General features: G+C 44.2%; 1 protein-coding gene across 2 annotated transcripts in view; it reads right to left on the bottom strand.

The window, feature by feature from the left end:
- APLP1 (amyloid beta precursor like protein 1) overlaps window positions 1-14,162 on the bottom strand; it is a 49,820-nt gene that overhangs the window by 19,087 nt on the left and 16,571 nt on the right. For both annotated transcript variants that reach the window (XM_060693992.2, XM_060693993.2), the window contains exons 7-12: window positions 11,075-11,205; window positions 9,242-9,316; window positions 7,302-7,460; window positions 5,135-5,263; window positions 4,861-4,960; window positions 3,351-3,485 (exon numbers count right to left, since the gene is read on the bottom strand). In XM_060693992.2, the coding sequence (XP_060549975.2) occupies window positions 3,351-3,485; window positions 4,861-4,960; window positions 5,135-5,263; window positions 7,302-7,460; window positions 9,242-9,316; window positions 11,075-11,205 (729 nt within the window). The remainder of the gene's footprint in view (window positions 1-3,350; window positions 3,486-4,860; window positions 4,961-5,134; window positions 5,264-7,301; window positions 7,461-9,241; window positions 9,317-11,074; window positions 11,206-14,162) is intronic.

The following is a 14,162-nucleotide window of genomic DNA, read 5'->3' as shown; positions in this document are numbered from 1 at the left end:
TGCTTGTCAGAAGGTTGCAAAAGCTATAATCCCATGATCCCGGGACATTGCAACCGTCATAAATATGAGCCAGTTGCTAAGTGCCTGAATATTGATCACATGACCATGGGGATGCACGACGGTCCTAAGTATGAGAAACGGTCATAAGCAGTGGTGGTATTCAGCCGGTTCTATCCGGTTCGGGCAAACAGGTAGCGGCGGCTGTGGGAGGCTCCGCCCGCCCAACCGGACGTCATCATGACCCGTTTTTGATGCTCTCCGCATGCGCGCGCACTCACATTTGCGAACCAGTAGCGTGAATACCACCCCTGGTCATAAGTCACTTTTTTTTAGTGCCGTATTTTCGAACCGTCACTAAACGAATGATTGTAAGTCGTTTACTTCTTCTACTTCTTTTGTACCCCTGTACTTCTTTTGATTAAATCAGCAAGGCAGTGCTTATGTGCTCTTAAACTGCCAGTTCCGCAGACTACTAAATCTTTCCAATCATGGCCCTAATTGGATTTAATTAAAAAAAAAAAAACAGTTCTCATTACCTTTCATTCCATCAGAGCAAAAAAAAAAAAAAAAAAAAAAGAAGAAGAAGAAGAAGAAAAGAAAAAGAAAGAAAAGAGTTTTACCAGTCACTTTCGGGAGCGTATTATTTTTGTTCTCCATCAGGGACCAAGATCAAAACCAGCCATGAGTTTCAGAGAGCTGCTTGTCCTTGAAATCTGCTGACTATCTTTCTCCTTGTGCCGGAGGCAAAACTGTTGCGTTACTCTTGCCATATCTTTGTGCTAATGGGAAGCTATTGCTAGCGTAACTTTGACATCAGCAGGATTATAAACATCAGAGAGGGAAAATGGAAAATGATGGAGGAAGAACGGAAGCTAGACTTTTGGGGATGCTTAGATCTGCATTCTTCTAATAGCCAGTTTATCAAGGCAAAAGAAATTGGATGTTGTTGTGATCCGCCAGCAGCCTGTGGAGCTGGCAGCAGAGTTGGACAGTGAGGAGGCTGGGGAGGAACATTGGCAAGTCCTGGAATCTGGGGAAGGCTCGGACGAGGGCTCTGCATCGGAGGCAGAGAAAGGGCCATTTGGGTGGTACATGCTACCTCCGGAGCCTCCAGAGTCGGACCTCAGCGAGGCAGAGGAACAGGGGGAGCCTGTTCCCAGTGCGTGCATGCACTGACCTGCCAGAAGGCAAGAACTATTAAAACAAAAGTGACGACTAGGGAGTAGGGCTGGGAGATGATTGGCCCCTCCCATAAGACTTAAAAGAGGAGCAAAGGCACGTGGGCCTTTGCAGGAAGCAACATTGTTAATTCTGTGCAGTTTAAAGTCTGAAGCTCTGTTTGATTCTGGACTCCGTGTGCTTTGCCAATTAGGTCTTTGGCAGCGTGTCAAGGGAGATAAAGGTGGGTGATTATCAGCCTTATCCTGAAGAACTCTTTACAACTATGTGGGACTCATCTGTGAATGAACAGAATTCACAGCTGTTCAAATAAAACAGGTTTTTGGAACTACTGGTGTGTTTTATTGACTCAGGAAGCCTCGGTCAGAACAGAAGTACATTAACAGATTGTCTTTGGAAATAGTTTCTTGCTGGCCCCGTATGTATAGAACATCTTACTCTATGAGGATAATCAGATCCCATTCCTAATAGTGCTTTTAAAACCTTAAAACTTTTGTTCTAAACTTTAAGCATTCCCCCTATCTTTTAACAATTGCGGTATGCTGATTTCATAGGATTATTTTGTTACTTTGCCTACCAAAAGAAAGGATATTACTAATATTGTTTTAGGCCAATATTTCTCCACTTTGGCAGCTTTAAGATGGGTGGGCTTCAGAATTCCCCAGCCAACATTAGGTAAAGCATGTTCTTTTAATGCTGAGTTTGTACCATTGTGCTCTCCTTCCCTATCACAGGTAACAGAATTTCTATCTTTTTTCCCTGCATCTTTGGCTTTAGAGAATTTCACTAGCTGTCCTGCTCAACTTGCTTGCCTGCTCATTGTTATTTTCCTTTAGCTGACACAATCTATCACCTGAACCAGCCGTTTTTACAACAGGAATGTATTTTTCTATTTTTGATATTGTTGGCACTTTGACATCTTCGAATGGTTTATCTGTTTTTCTATCAGTTGCAAGCAGAAACTGCCTATCCTAATATTGTTTAAGGCTACATTCAGTGGTGGGATTCAGCCGGTTCGCACCACTTTGGGAGAACCGGTTGTTAACTTTCTGAGCAGTTTGGTGAACTGGTTATTGGAATAAATCATTAGGGCAGAGAAACGGTTGTTAAATTATTTGAATCCCACCACTGGCTACGTTGTTCAACTGTTCTCTAGATACAACAACAACAACAACAACAACAACAACAACAACAACAACAGTGTAGGCACCTTGGGTACAGTTCCAAAGCAACTGGAGCAACTGAGGAGCCTTGGTAATACAGTGGTCTAAAGCACCCTGTTATTAAGACCAGCTGCCTGCAATTACTGCAGGTTCGAATCTCGCCAGGCTCAAGGTTGACTCAGCCTTCCATCCTTTCTAAGGTAGGTAAATTGAGGACCCAGTTGTGGGGGCAATAAGCTGACTTTGTATAAATATACAAAAGGATGAAGGCTATTGCTTAGCACATTGTAAGCCGCCCTGAGTCTCCGGAGAAGGGCGGCATATAAATCAAATTAAAAAAAAAAAAATTGAACACCCTTTGGCATTGACAAACTCACTACCAGTCAATTGCAAAAAGCACTTTTACTTGGAACAGCTTACATCCTGTGACGATAGCTTAACACCATCTAATACCGTCCCTGCCCTAATGTTCCCTTTAATTGCATTCATTTTATGTATTCAGTTCATGCTTATACTTATATATATTATCTAATATGTACTCGACAAAATAAAATAAATAAAAATAAATAAAATAAATAAATAACAGCAACATCTGCTCAACCCAGGTCCTTGGAAAGGACTTGATAGGTGGATAAAAATGCCAAATCCAATCTAAAACTCTAGCTGACTATGCAAAGAACCACATTCAGACCCCAAAGGCAGAAGATACACAGATGGCGGTGAGTTCCAGAAACAAAAATGAATCACCATGCTGTTTTCCTTCTGCTGATTTTAAAAACCTTTAAAAACCTTAAAAACTGAAGGAAGATTGTAATTACAATAAAGATTGTAATAATAATTACAATAAAGATTGTAATTATTTTCTGTTTCAAACTGGGAACATGTTTTTCATGTTCTGCAAACTAAGATCTAGTGAGATGTTTCAGAACTAGGTAGCTTTCTCCTTCTAGCTTCCTGACCTTTGGCAAAGACTCGAGAAAGCAGTGAAGAGCAATTTATCTGACCCACCTTCTCCATCATGGCTCTCAGCAGCTAGATCCTCGCCACTGTCCATGGGTAGGAACTCTTCTGTGGTGCGGGTCTCGGAGATGGAGGTAGTAAGAAGGTCATTAGTGGACACCCGTTCGGATCGCAGGAGCTCCTCTAGAAGGTAGAGAAATGGGGAGTAAGTTATTTGGAGCCCTATCTTAGAGTTTTGAGACTCTACCTTGTCTGCTACAATAGCTCACAATTTTTTTTTGCAAAGGTTTTTATTTCAAGAGATGTGTCAACTCGCAAAGCATTCCTGGCCTGCTCTCAAGTTGCCATAGGTAAGAGGGATGGGAAAACTGGTGAAGCAGCATGGCAGCCAAAAACAAAAGCACATTCCAGACATATCTCTCTCAAGGCTGTCTCCCAGGGTTACCCACAGCGACTGGAGGGGAGTGATCTCTACAACCCGTGAAATTGCTCCGTTGGTGAATGTGACTGATGGCACACCCTGGGGGGAGGGGGGAAACAGGGTCATGCCTGGGTCATAAATTAGGTGGAGTCAGAGTTGGCTTCACTTGGAATGTGCCAACATGAAGCTCCTAATAAATAACTGGATTTCTTTTGAAGCTTGGCTGGAGGCTCATGATTTAATTAGGGCATCCGTCGGAACCCTGACAAGATGCTCAGATTCATTCATTCTTTATAGGAGAACTTTCCTTCTGAAAAAAATCTAGCCCTTCATCCAGTAGGACAGATGCACTTTGCAGATGGACACCTAGGCCAGACCAAGGTATTTTGCAATTTAAGAAGAAATAATAATTCCAGGTGCTTGGGAAGCACTCAATAAAATGCCAAAATCAGCCTAAGAATCTGGCTGACAGTGTGATCCACCTATAATTTCCCTTTACATTGACACTTTTTCTCATAATAGGACATTCTACAATGTCTATGGAGATTCTCCATCATCCAGAACATGGTTGTCCCTAAAGCGCTTTTCCAAAAGGCAACTGAACTTCCTTGAAAACATTTTGCTTCTCATCCAAGAAGCTTCTTCAGTTCAGAACTGTAAAATTTGGGGCATTCTACAGTGCCTCTTCCTTCCTCTGGATATATATATAAGTGGTGGGTTGCCCCCGGTTCGGACCGGTTCACAAGAACCGGTAGTAAAACCAGTGGGAGGCCCCGCCCACCACCCCGGATGTCATCATCAGTGATCTGTGCATGTGCAGAAACTTCGGAGTGAGCACGTGCGAACGATCCCATTGCGAACCACTGGTAAAGGTAAGTAGGACCCACCCCTGATATAAAAGTATTTCAAAAATTACTCACCCTAGGTAGTAGAAATGATACTATGAGAATATCAACTTAAGTAACCAATCAAACTAACTACTGAAGTAACCACTGTTTGTATAGTACTTAAGAGCAGGCTGACCTAATTGGGAAGGCATCCTACTCTACAAGCAATAGGGTGAGTGAAGAACAGAAGATTTAATTTAAGAGTTGAGGAGGGATGATATTTGGGATATGAAGGATATGACCCATGTACCTATGTCTCCTCGGAGCTCTTGAGTTAGCTGGGGATTCTTGTACAGCAACGCAAGACTTTGGTTCATCCGTTCCTCAATGACATGGAGATGAGTATACACCTGGGAGAACACACAATAATGGAAAATGGTTCCTTCTAGAGCAGTGCTTCTCAGCATTGCCCATTTGAAGATGTGTGGACTTCAACTCCCAGAATTCCACAGCCAGCATGAAACACTGTTCTACAGTAATTGCAAAGACGCAAGATGGCGGCAATAGGCAGAAGAAAACCATACCTGGAACTTCATTTGTTCAGCCTTTTCAGGATCAGCCGCTGCCACGTGCTGGTAATGGCGGAGAGTGTGGCGCTGATCTTTCTGTTCGGCCCGTACGTATCTCTTCAGAGCTGCCAGGATGCGGTCAGGCTGTGTCAAAAGAGGAGTGTGACATAAATTAGTTGAATCTTGGCTGATTTGTTCCTTGCCCGATTCTCAATAGTTGGCCTTTGAGCAGATGGGATCCTCTTACTTGCCTCTCTTGGTTTCCTTCACTTCCAGCACAGATAAGTACAGGTGGAAGCACAACCAAAATCCAACCAAAGCTAAACAGAATGAGACTTGGAAGGGCTGTGCACTAGATTAGAAAGCTGAAAAGAGTGGGAAGGTAAGGCAGTGGTAACTCTCTGTGGTATTGCCATCCTGGAGACAACATGGATCATGGACATCTACGTGGCCATCAGGAGCTGAACAAAAGTGATGGGAGACCTGACTTTGCATGATGTTTACAGATGTTTACAGGGGCCACAAGAAAAATAAAAATTGTGAGTGCTTTCCATATGGACCTTGGCATACTTAACATGCTAAGATCCCCATTTTGGCATACTATATTATTAGGAAAGATAGCAATAGTAATAGCATTTAGACTTATATACCGCTTCACAGTGCTTTATAGCCCTCTCTAAGCCGTTTACAGAATCGCCCTATTGCCCCCAACAATCTGGGTCCTCATTTTACCCATCTCGGAAGGATGGAAGGCTGAGTCAACCTTGAGCCTGGTGAGATTTAAACTGCCAAATTGCAGGCAGCCGGCACTCAGCAGAAGTAGCCTGCAGTACTGCATTCTAACCACTGCGCCACCGTGGCTCAGTGGGATGTGTCCATCCCACTAACAAGGACAAGAAAATTAATATTTAAACTAATAAATTAATATTTAATAAATATTAATAAAATTAATGTTCATAATTTTAAATAAAATTAATAAAGGAGAATATCTGTATCTCAGTGTTGAAATGAGAGGTCCTTGGTGCTCTCATATCTTGGTTGTTTTTTTACAGAAAACTCATTACCCAATCTAGGCAACATCATCAGAACTAGCATGGATGACGTTACCTATTTTGGGTAATGAACCGTCTGCAAGAAAAAAACCAGACTCAGAGAGGACAAGAAAACTGTATTTTACCCACGAGAATTTCAACCGAGAAATTCTTTGAAAAAAAGAAATCAAACTGAGTGAGAAAAGGAAAGAAAAAACGCAGACAAATTTTTTTTGGCAGAGCAGTTGAAAAAAAAAACCAACCCCATTATCCTACAACCCCCCCCCCCCCCAAATTTTAGAGTTAGGAACAAAGCACAGAAGAAGTGGGAGGAACCGAACTCTGTTTTATTTCTGGATGTCATTGCCTAGATGTGACTTCTGGGATTTTAGCAGGAAGCCAATACATAGAATGGGGGGTTGGGGCGGAGGAGTAAATGAAGCTCCCCACTTGCCATTCTGCAGTTACCTTGTCTGCATCAGCGTTCTTCAACGCTGCTTTCCAGATGTGCTGGATGACCTAAATCCTCATCTAGATATGGCCTGTGGCTATTCTGGCTGAGGATTTCAGGAGCTGGAGTATAGCATACTGGGAAAGCAAGAGACTTTGGAAAGTTGCTCATATAAGGAAACCAGAGGTGCTATTCAGCAGGTTCTGACCAGTTCTGGAGAACCGGTAGTGAAAATTTTGAGTAGTTCGGAGAAGTGGTAAATGCCACCTCTGACTGGCCCCGCCCCCATCTATTCTCTGCCTCCCGAGTCCCAGCTGATCGGGAGGAAATGGGGATTTTGCAGTAACTTTCTCCTGGAGTGGGGAGGGAATGGAGATTTTACAGTATCCTTCCCCTGGAGTGGGGTGGGAATGGAGATTTTACAGTATCCTTTCCCTGCCACACCCACCAAGCCATGCCATGCCCAACAAGCCACGCCCACAGCACCGGTAGTAAAAAATTTTGAATCCCAGCAACCAGGCAGAGAACCCCTTGCTAAAATTTTTGAAGCCCAGCGCTGGTGCTATCCCAAGCTCACGGTCAACTTCGTTTGCAATCCACATGCAGAGTCTGCTTCTCGTTCTCCCAGCTCAGCTTATGTACAAATCTCACATACCATTCTCCAAGCTAACATTTGCCTTCCTCTACCCTTTTGAATTACCTGGGCATGGTCGTTCTGAACAGCAGTCAAGTAGTTCTCCAGTGCCGCACGACGGTTATCATTCAGCAGTGCTACTACACGGGCCAGGTGGGTCTCCACCAGCCGCTGGCGCTCTCCGGCCACCTGCTCTTCCAGTGTCTGGAGGACAGATTGGAAGTGCTAGAAAGCAAGAAGAAGAGAGAAGCCATTCAGGATATTTCAGAATAAGAGTTAGGAGGGACCTTGGAGGTCTTCTAGTCCAACTCCCAGCTCAAGCAGGCGACCCTATCATTTCAGACAAATGGCTCTCTGGTCTCTTCTTAAAAGCCTCCAGTGTTGGAGCAGCCACAACTTCTGGAAGTGAGTCCTTCTCACTGTCAGGAAATTTCTCCTTAGTTCTAGGTTGCTTCTCTCCTTGATTAGTTTCCACCCATTGCTTCTTGTCCTGCCCTCAGTTGCTTTAGAGAATAGCTTGACTCCCTCTTCTTTGTGGCAGCCCCTGAGATATTGGAACACCGCTATCATATCACCCCTAGTCCTTGTTTTCACTAGAGTAGATATATTCAATTCCTACAGCTATTCTTCATATATTTTAGAAGCCCCCTAATCATCTTTGTTGCTCTTCTCTGCACTCTTTCCAGCATCTCAACATCTTTTCTATAGTGTGGTGACCAAAACTGAACGCAGTATTCTAAGTGTGGCCTTACCAAGGCATTATAAAGCGGTACTAAATACTTCACATGATTTTGATGCACTAATACTGTACCATTAAAAGGTAAGTGAACATGGACCTGGCAAAAACCTTGGGTGAAAGACCCTGGAAGTTTTATTACAGCAAAATATAAAATTATATTCCTAAACACACATGCAAACATATGCAGACTCCCTTTTTTTCTCCCGAAGGCTCAAGGTAGCTCAACAGCAAAGCGACAACATCAAATTCCTTGAAACGCAATAAAATTAGCATTAATAGCTTAAAATTACTCAAACCACCTATAGAGACAATGAAACCCAAACACAACAAAGCGTTCCATGCAGAGCTTATTCTCCTAGAAGCAGATGTTTAATTAATTACTTGAATGTGTTTCGAGAGTTTATACCCTGGCTGTCAAATAAAAAACCCAGGATGGCTTAAAATATTTTGACAAAAAGATAATTAAACGATTGGCACACATTTTAACAACTCTACTGTATGAAAAATGGTAGAGTCTAAAAATTTTACAAGAGCAACATAAGCATCTCAGCTTTTTAAGACACCTAAGTTTAAGGTTTTTAAGGAGAGAACCCAAAAAATCATCAGTGGGGGTTTGCGAGACAAATCTCTATAAGGGAAGTTAGTCCCCGATATGTGGAGATTTATTACAAATTACTCTTTTTAAAAAAAAAAAAAAATCAATGTTTGGAAACTGGCAGCTATCAATGAATGTGCACTAAAAACAAGCTATAACATCTGCACACAGACAGGCCAAAAGAAACAGATACGAGGCCATGGGGGTTGATTCAACTTTTGTTTTGTTTTTGGTTAAAAACATGTTTGGGCTTTCTCTCAGAGTAGGAATCCATTCAAATTGTTTTCCAATTAAAAAAAACAAAAAAGAATGCAACTATTATAAACACAGAATAGAATCAAACAACAGATCGAGAACACAGAGGGGCCTTGTAATTCCAGCTCAGCTAAACCGTTTAAAACAATTTCCTGAAACTAACTTGAATTTGTAAACCACGCAGAACCCGAAATGGCAGCCATGGAAATGGAAAGCTAATTCCAACACCTGAGTGGAAAGGACAACAGTATCGCCCTGGGTCAAGAAAGCCACAAGTTTGGGATCTCCTGGCTAATCTACTAGTTCACCTAATCTTGAGATGGATTTATTTTTAAAAAATATCTTTATTAAATTCCCCAAACAAACATTAAAATACAAAGGGAGGGGCGTTTCAATGAGATGGTTGGCCAACCTCACCTCGTTCAAGGCTTGTCGGTCTGTTTTAGGCAAGTTTTTGGCTTCGTTGTCAGCTTCAGCCCATTCCTTCATCACCTGTGAAATCATAACAAAAGGACAGTTATCAATATAAAGGTTTTCTACTATAGAAACTGGTTCTGGAAAAGCAGTTTCTGTTGTCTGTGGAGATTCTCAATCATCCAGGTCATAGTTGTCTCAAAGGTGCTTTTCTTCCTTCAGGAAGAGGAGGAAAACGTTTCGCTTCTCATCCAAGAAGCTTCATCAGTTCTGATGGTTGTACTGACTATCCTTCCATCCCTCTGCCATCGAGCCATGGTCTCTAAACCAGGTCATGGTTGTCCCAAAGATGTTTTTATCAAGAGGCAACTGGACTTTCTGGTTTTTCTTTTGAAGACATTTCACTTCTCATCCAAAGAGCTTCTTCAGCTCCCGCCATCCAGTCAGAACTGAAGAAGCTTCTTGGATGAGAAGCCAAACGTCTTCCAAAGAAAAACCAGAAAGTCCAATTGCCTCTTGAAAAAAAGCACCTTTGGGACATTGAACATGGTCTTCTCCTTGCTGCAAGTTGATTACCAGTCTGCATGGTGATCCAACTTTACTAAGCCATCAGATCCTGACTCCCAGTCTCTCAAAGCTAGAGAGAACGATCTGCCTGCGCAAGGAACAGGAAGCTGTTTTCCTGAGTCATGGACTTACAGAACTGTGGAGTTGATCATTTGTCCAACTCTCTATGATGTGCAGGAAAACCAAATAAACCAATCTTGGGAGGCCACCATCCACTCCCTTCTTAAAAACCTCCAGAGAAAAGAAAACCAACAACTTCACTGCTGACACTGTTAACTTATAATAGTGGCTCAACATGGTCTCTTCTGATACAAACTTGAAGTTAAAAAAAATAATCTGATCTGCAAAACGTGTACTATTTCCCCATGAAATAATTCTTTAAGAAGCAACAGAAAAGTAAGAGAGAGAGAGAGAGAGAGAGAGAGAGAGAGAGAGAGAGAGAGAGAGAGAGAGAGAGAGAAGAAAGAAAGAAAGAAAGAAAATGAAGGGAGGGAGGGAGAGAGGGAGGAAAGAAGGGAAGATAAGGGGGAGGGAGAGAGGAAAAGGAAGGAAAGAAAAGGAAGGAAGGGATGGAGGAAAGGAAACAAGGAAGGAAGGAGGAAGAAAGAAAGAAAGAAGAAAGAAAATGAAGGAAGGAGAGAGGGAGAGAGGGAGGAAAGAAAGAAACGGAAGGCGGGAGGAAGGAAGGAAGGAAAAGGAAAGAAGGGAGGGAGGAAGGAAAAGGAAGGAAAGAAAAGGAAGGAAGGAAGGGATGGAGGAAAGGAAATGAGGGAGGAAGGAAGGAGGAAGAAAGAAAGAAAGAAGAAAGAAAATGAAGGAGGGAGAGGGAGGAAAGAAGGAAATGGGAGGAAGAAGGAAGGAAGGAAGGAAAGAAGATAAGATAAGAGAGGGAGGGAGGGAGGGAGGAAGGAAAAGGAAGGAAAGAAAAGGAAGGGAGGGATGGAGGAGAGGAAATGAAGGAGGAAGGAAGGAAGGAAGGAGAAAGAAAGAAAGAAAGAAAGAAAGAAAGAAAGAAAGAAAGACAGACAGACAGACAGACAGACAGACTTAGACATGGCTCCTACAAATCTGTATGGTTTATATTGCACATCCATCATTTCTAACGGAATTACCATAGATCGTCCCCATCATTGTAGGGGTGCAATCTGTCAAGAGAAATCCTTTGATGGCCCCATGGGTGTGTCTGAAGTCACCAAACTTAAGCATACAATGAAAGCTTCCATATCTGCAAGCTGAGCAAATCCTCCTTCCTGTCTGTCCAGCCATTACCTCATTGATCTGTTTCATGCGCCGCTCCTCCAGGTCCATCTTGGCTCGCAGGAAGTTGGCGTGTTCATTCCCATCTCCAGGCATCTCAAAATAAACATCCACCCCGTCCGTTGGGCGAGGGGTTGGAGTCACTGTATAGACAGCAATCATGTTACACAAGACCAGGCTTATTCTTATCGGTCTTAAAGCAGAGATAACATAAGCTGTTGCCTTTGAAATGTTTTGGACAATAACAACTTTTGGTTCCAGGCTGCATGGCAAATGGGAAGGATTACATAAGAGCCATGACGGCGCAGTGGTTAGAATGCAGTATTGCAGGCTAATTCTGCCGGCTGCCAGCGGTTCGATTCTCACTGGCTCAGCATTGACTCAGCCTTCCGTCCTTCCAAGGTCAGCAAAATGAGAACCCAGATTGTTGGGGGCAATATGCTGACTCTGTAAACCGCTTAGAGAAGACTGTAAAGCAGGGGTGCCCAAAAGATTGGGCACCAGGGACTGGTTCCGTGGAGAGAGACTTTTCCACAGACAGGAGGGGTGTGGTTTTGCATGCTGCCTGCATCAGTGGTGGGTTGCTACCGGTTCGCCCCGGTTTTGGCGAACTGGTAGCGGCGGTGGCGGGAGGCTCGTGCTCCCAATAGCGAACCGGTAGCAAAGGTAAGTAAAACCCACTACTGGCCTGCATCCTAAGGATGGGGCTTGTGTGCGTGGCCTGGTTTTCAGTGCCAGTCCATGGATGGGAATGAGAAGCGGGGGTTGGGGACCCCTGTTATAAAGCATTATGAAGCAGTAAATAAGTCTAAGTGCTATTGCTATATACCAGGGCTCAGTTAGTAGGTGAATCCAGCCTAAAAACGGTGGACTTATCTAAAAAGGGGAGCCTAGGAATGCCGAGAATGTAAACACTCATCCATTATTGACGGACATGATGAGGACTAGGTATAAGAGACAATCCAATTCCTCCTTGAGAGAGGGCGGCACTGCACGAGTTAGCGAAAGGTTTGAGATCTGGCTCAGTGTAATTACGACAGGATTCTCACTCGCTCAGAAATTCAGCTGCAATTCAATCCCTGCTCTTCCTGGAATATAATTAAGATTCAATTACTCTCCTCAGTGGGTCCCAATTTCTGCAGCGGCCTGACATCGATGGATTTGCATTCCAAAGCGCACGCAATCGCTTCCTCTGTTAAAATATGCCTGACCCTGCAGAAGTCACCTATCTTGGATATTTAAAACCATCCAGGCGTGCAGATCTATTTGGGCACAGCATCCCGCAGTAATTTGGCTCAGGACGGAAGGAAGCACGCGAGCCCCCTCGTTTCCCCCTCCGAAGGAGGCTTTGATTCTAAGCATCATCTACCCCTTAGTGTCAGGGAGAGCCAGGTTCAGCGCTGTCTCCAAAAACAGACTTCCCATTGTGAAGAGGAGGAGGTGATGGGCACTCAGAGAAGCAGCTGAATAGCTGAGCATTTCCTTCTTTCTCAACCTAGTAATAGCTGGCATCTTGCCGCTCTACTTTCCATGCCCCAGAGGTCCCTATTTTGCAGGATCTCTAGTCCTCTCTCTCTCTCTTTTTTTTTTTAATTTGATTTATATGCCGCCCTTCTCCGGAGACTCAGGGCGGCTTACAGTGCGTTAAGCAATAGCCTTCATACTTTTGTATATTTATACAAAGTCAGCTTATTGCCCCCACAAACTGGGTCCTCATTTAACCTACCTTAGAAAGGATGGAAGGCTGAGTCAACCTTGAGCCTTGGAGAGATTCGAACCAGCAGTAAATTGCAGGCAGCTGTGTTAATAACAGGGTGCTTTAAACCACTGTAGTACCAAGGCTCTCTTGATCTGTCCTTCAGCAATGATTTTACCATGGCTGCCATTGGCTCAAAGTTCTGAGAAAGCCTTGAGAAAAAAATGCCAAAGGTCTTCTCTCACCATTAATGGTCTTCCTACGGTGGTCTTTTTTCTTCTTCTAGATCAGGGGAGTCAAACTCAAGGCCCGGGGGCCATATCCGGCCCACGGAGTGTTTAGATCTGGCCCGCGGGGCCGCCCTGGAAATAGCGAAGGACTGGCCCGCAATGCCTCTGCCAGCGAAAATGGAACTCACAAGGGTTGAGTGAGACCCTCCTGAGCTCTGTTTTTGCTGGCAGGAGGCCATCCCAGCCAAAAATGGAGCTCACGAGGACCATGCATGGTCCCCCCCGAGCTCTGTTTTCGCTGGCAGAGGGTTGCAGGAGGCTGTCCCAGCTGAAAACGGAGCTCGGGAACCCGTTTTCGCTTGGGCCATCACACGCGCCCCCCTGACACAAGTGATCTCATGCTGGCCATGCCCATTGCCCATGCCCCCTTCCCCCCGAGGTCAAACACAACCCTGAGGAGGCCCTCAATGAAATTGAGTTTGACACCCCTGTTCTAGATGCCCAGGTAGTCCTCTACTTACAACCACACGTGAGCCCGAAATTTCTGTCGCTAAGCAAGACAGTTAAGTGACTTTTGCCCCATGTTATGATATTTCTTGCCACAGCTGTTAAGTGAATCACCACAGTTGTTAAGTTAGCAACAGGACTGTTGCTGCCCCATTAACTTTGGTTGTCAGAAAGTCACAGAAGGTGATCCCATGATCCTGGGACACTACAACTATTATGAATGCTGTACATAGCAGTTCTCGACATCTGAATTTTCACCACGTGACCCGGGGGATGCTGCCATGGTCACAAGCGTGAAAAATGGTCATAAATCCCTTTTTTCAGTGCCTTTGTAATTTCAAATGGTCACTAAATAAATGGTTGTAAATCAAGGACTACTTGTAACCCAAAGATTTCTAACCATTGCCTATGGCAGGGGTGCAGGGGGGGTTTCTACTTACCTTTACTACCGGTTCGCATCGCGCCCGCATGCGCTCTTCTGCGTGCGCGCAGATCACCTATGATGACGTCTGGGTCAGTGGGCGGAGACTCCCGCCAGTTTTACTACCAGTTCTTGCAAACCGGTCCGAACCGGGGGCAACCCACCACAGCAGGGGTGTCAAAGTCGATTTCATTGAGGGCCGCATCAGGGTTGTGTTTGACCTCGGAAGGGGGGCTGGAGTGGGCG

The sequence above is a fragment of the Pantherophis guttatus genome, chromosome 10 (assembly GCF_059756535.1).
Source record: "Pantherophis guttatus breed Tessera chromosome 10, ASM5975653v1, whole genome shotgun sequence".
NCBI classification, from domain to species: Eukaryota; Metazoa; Chordata; class Lepidosauria; order Squamata; family Colubridae; genus Pantherophis; species Pantherophis guttatus.
The sequence above is the reverse complement of the archived record's forward strand: the minus strand, read 5'-3'. Positions and strand labels throughout refer to the sequence as shown.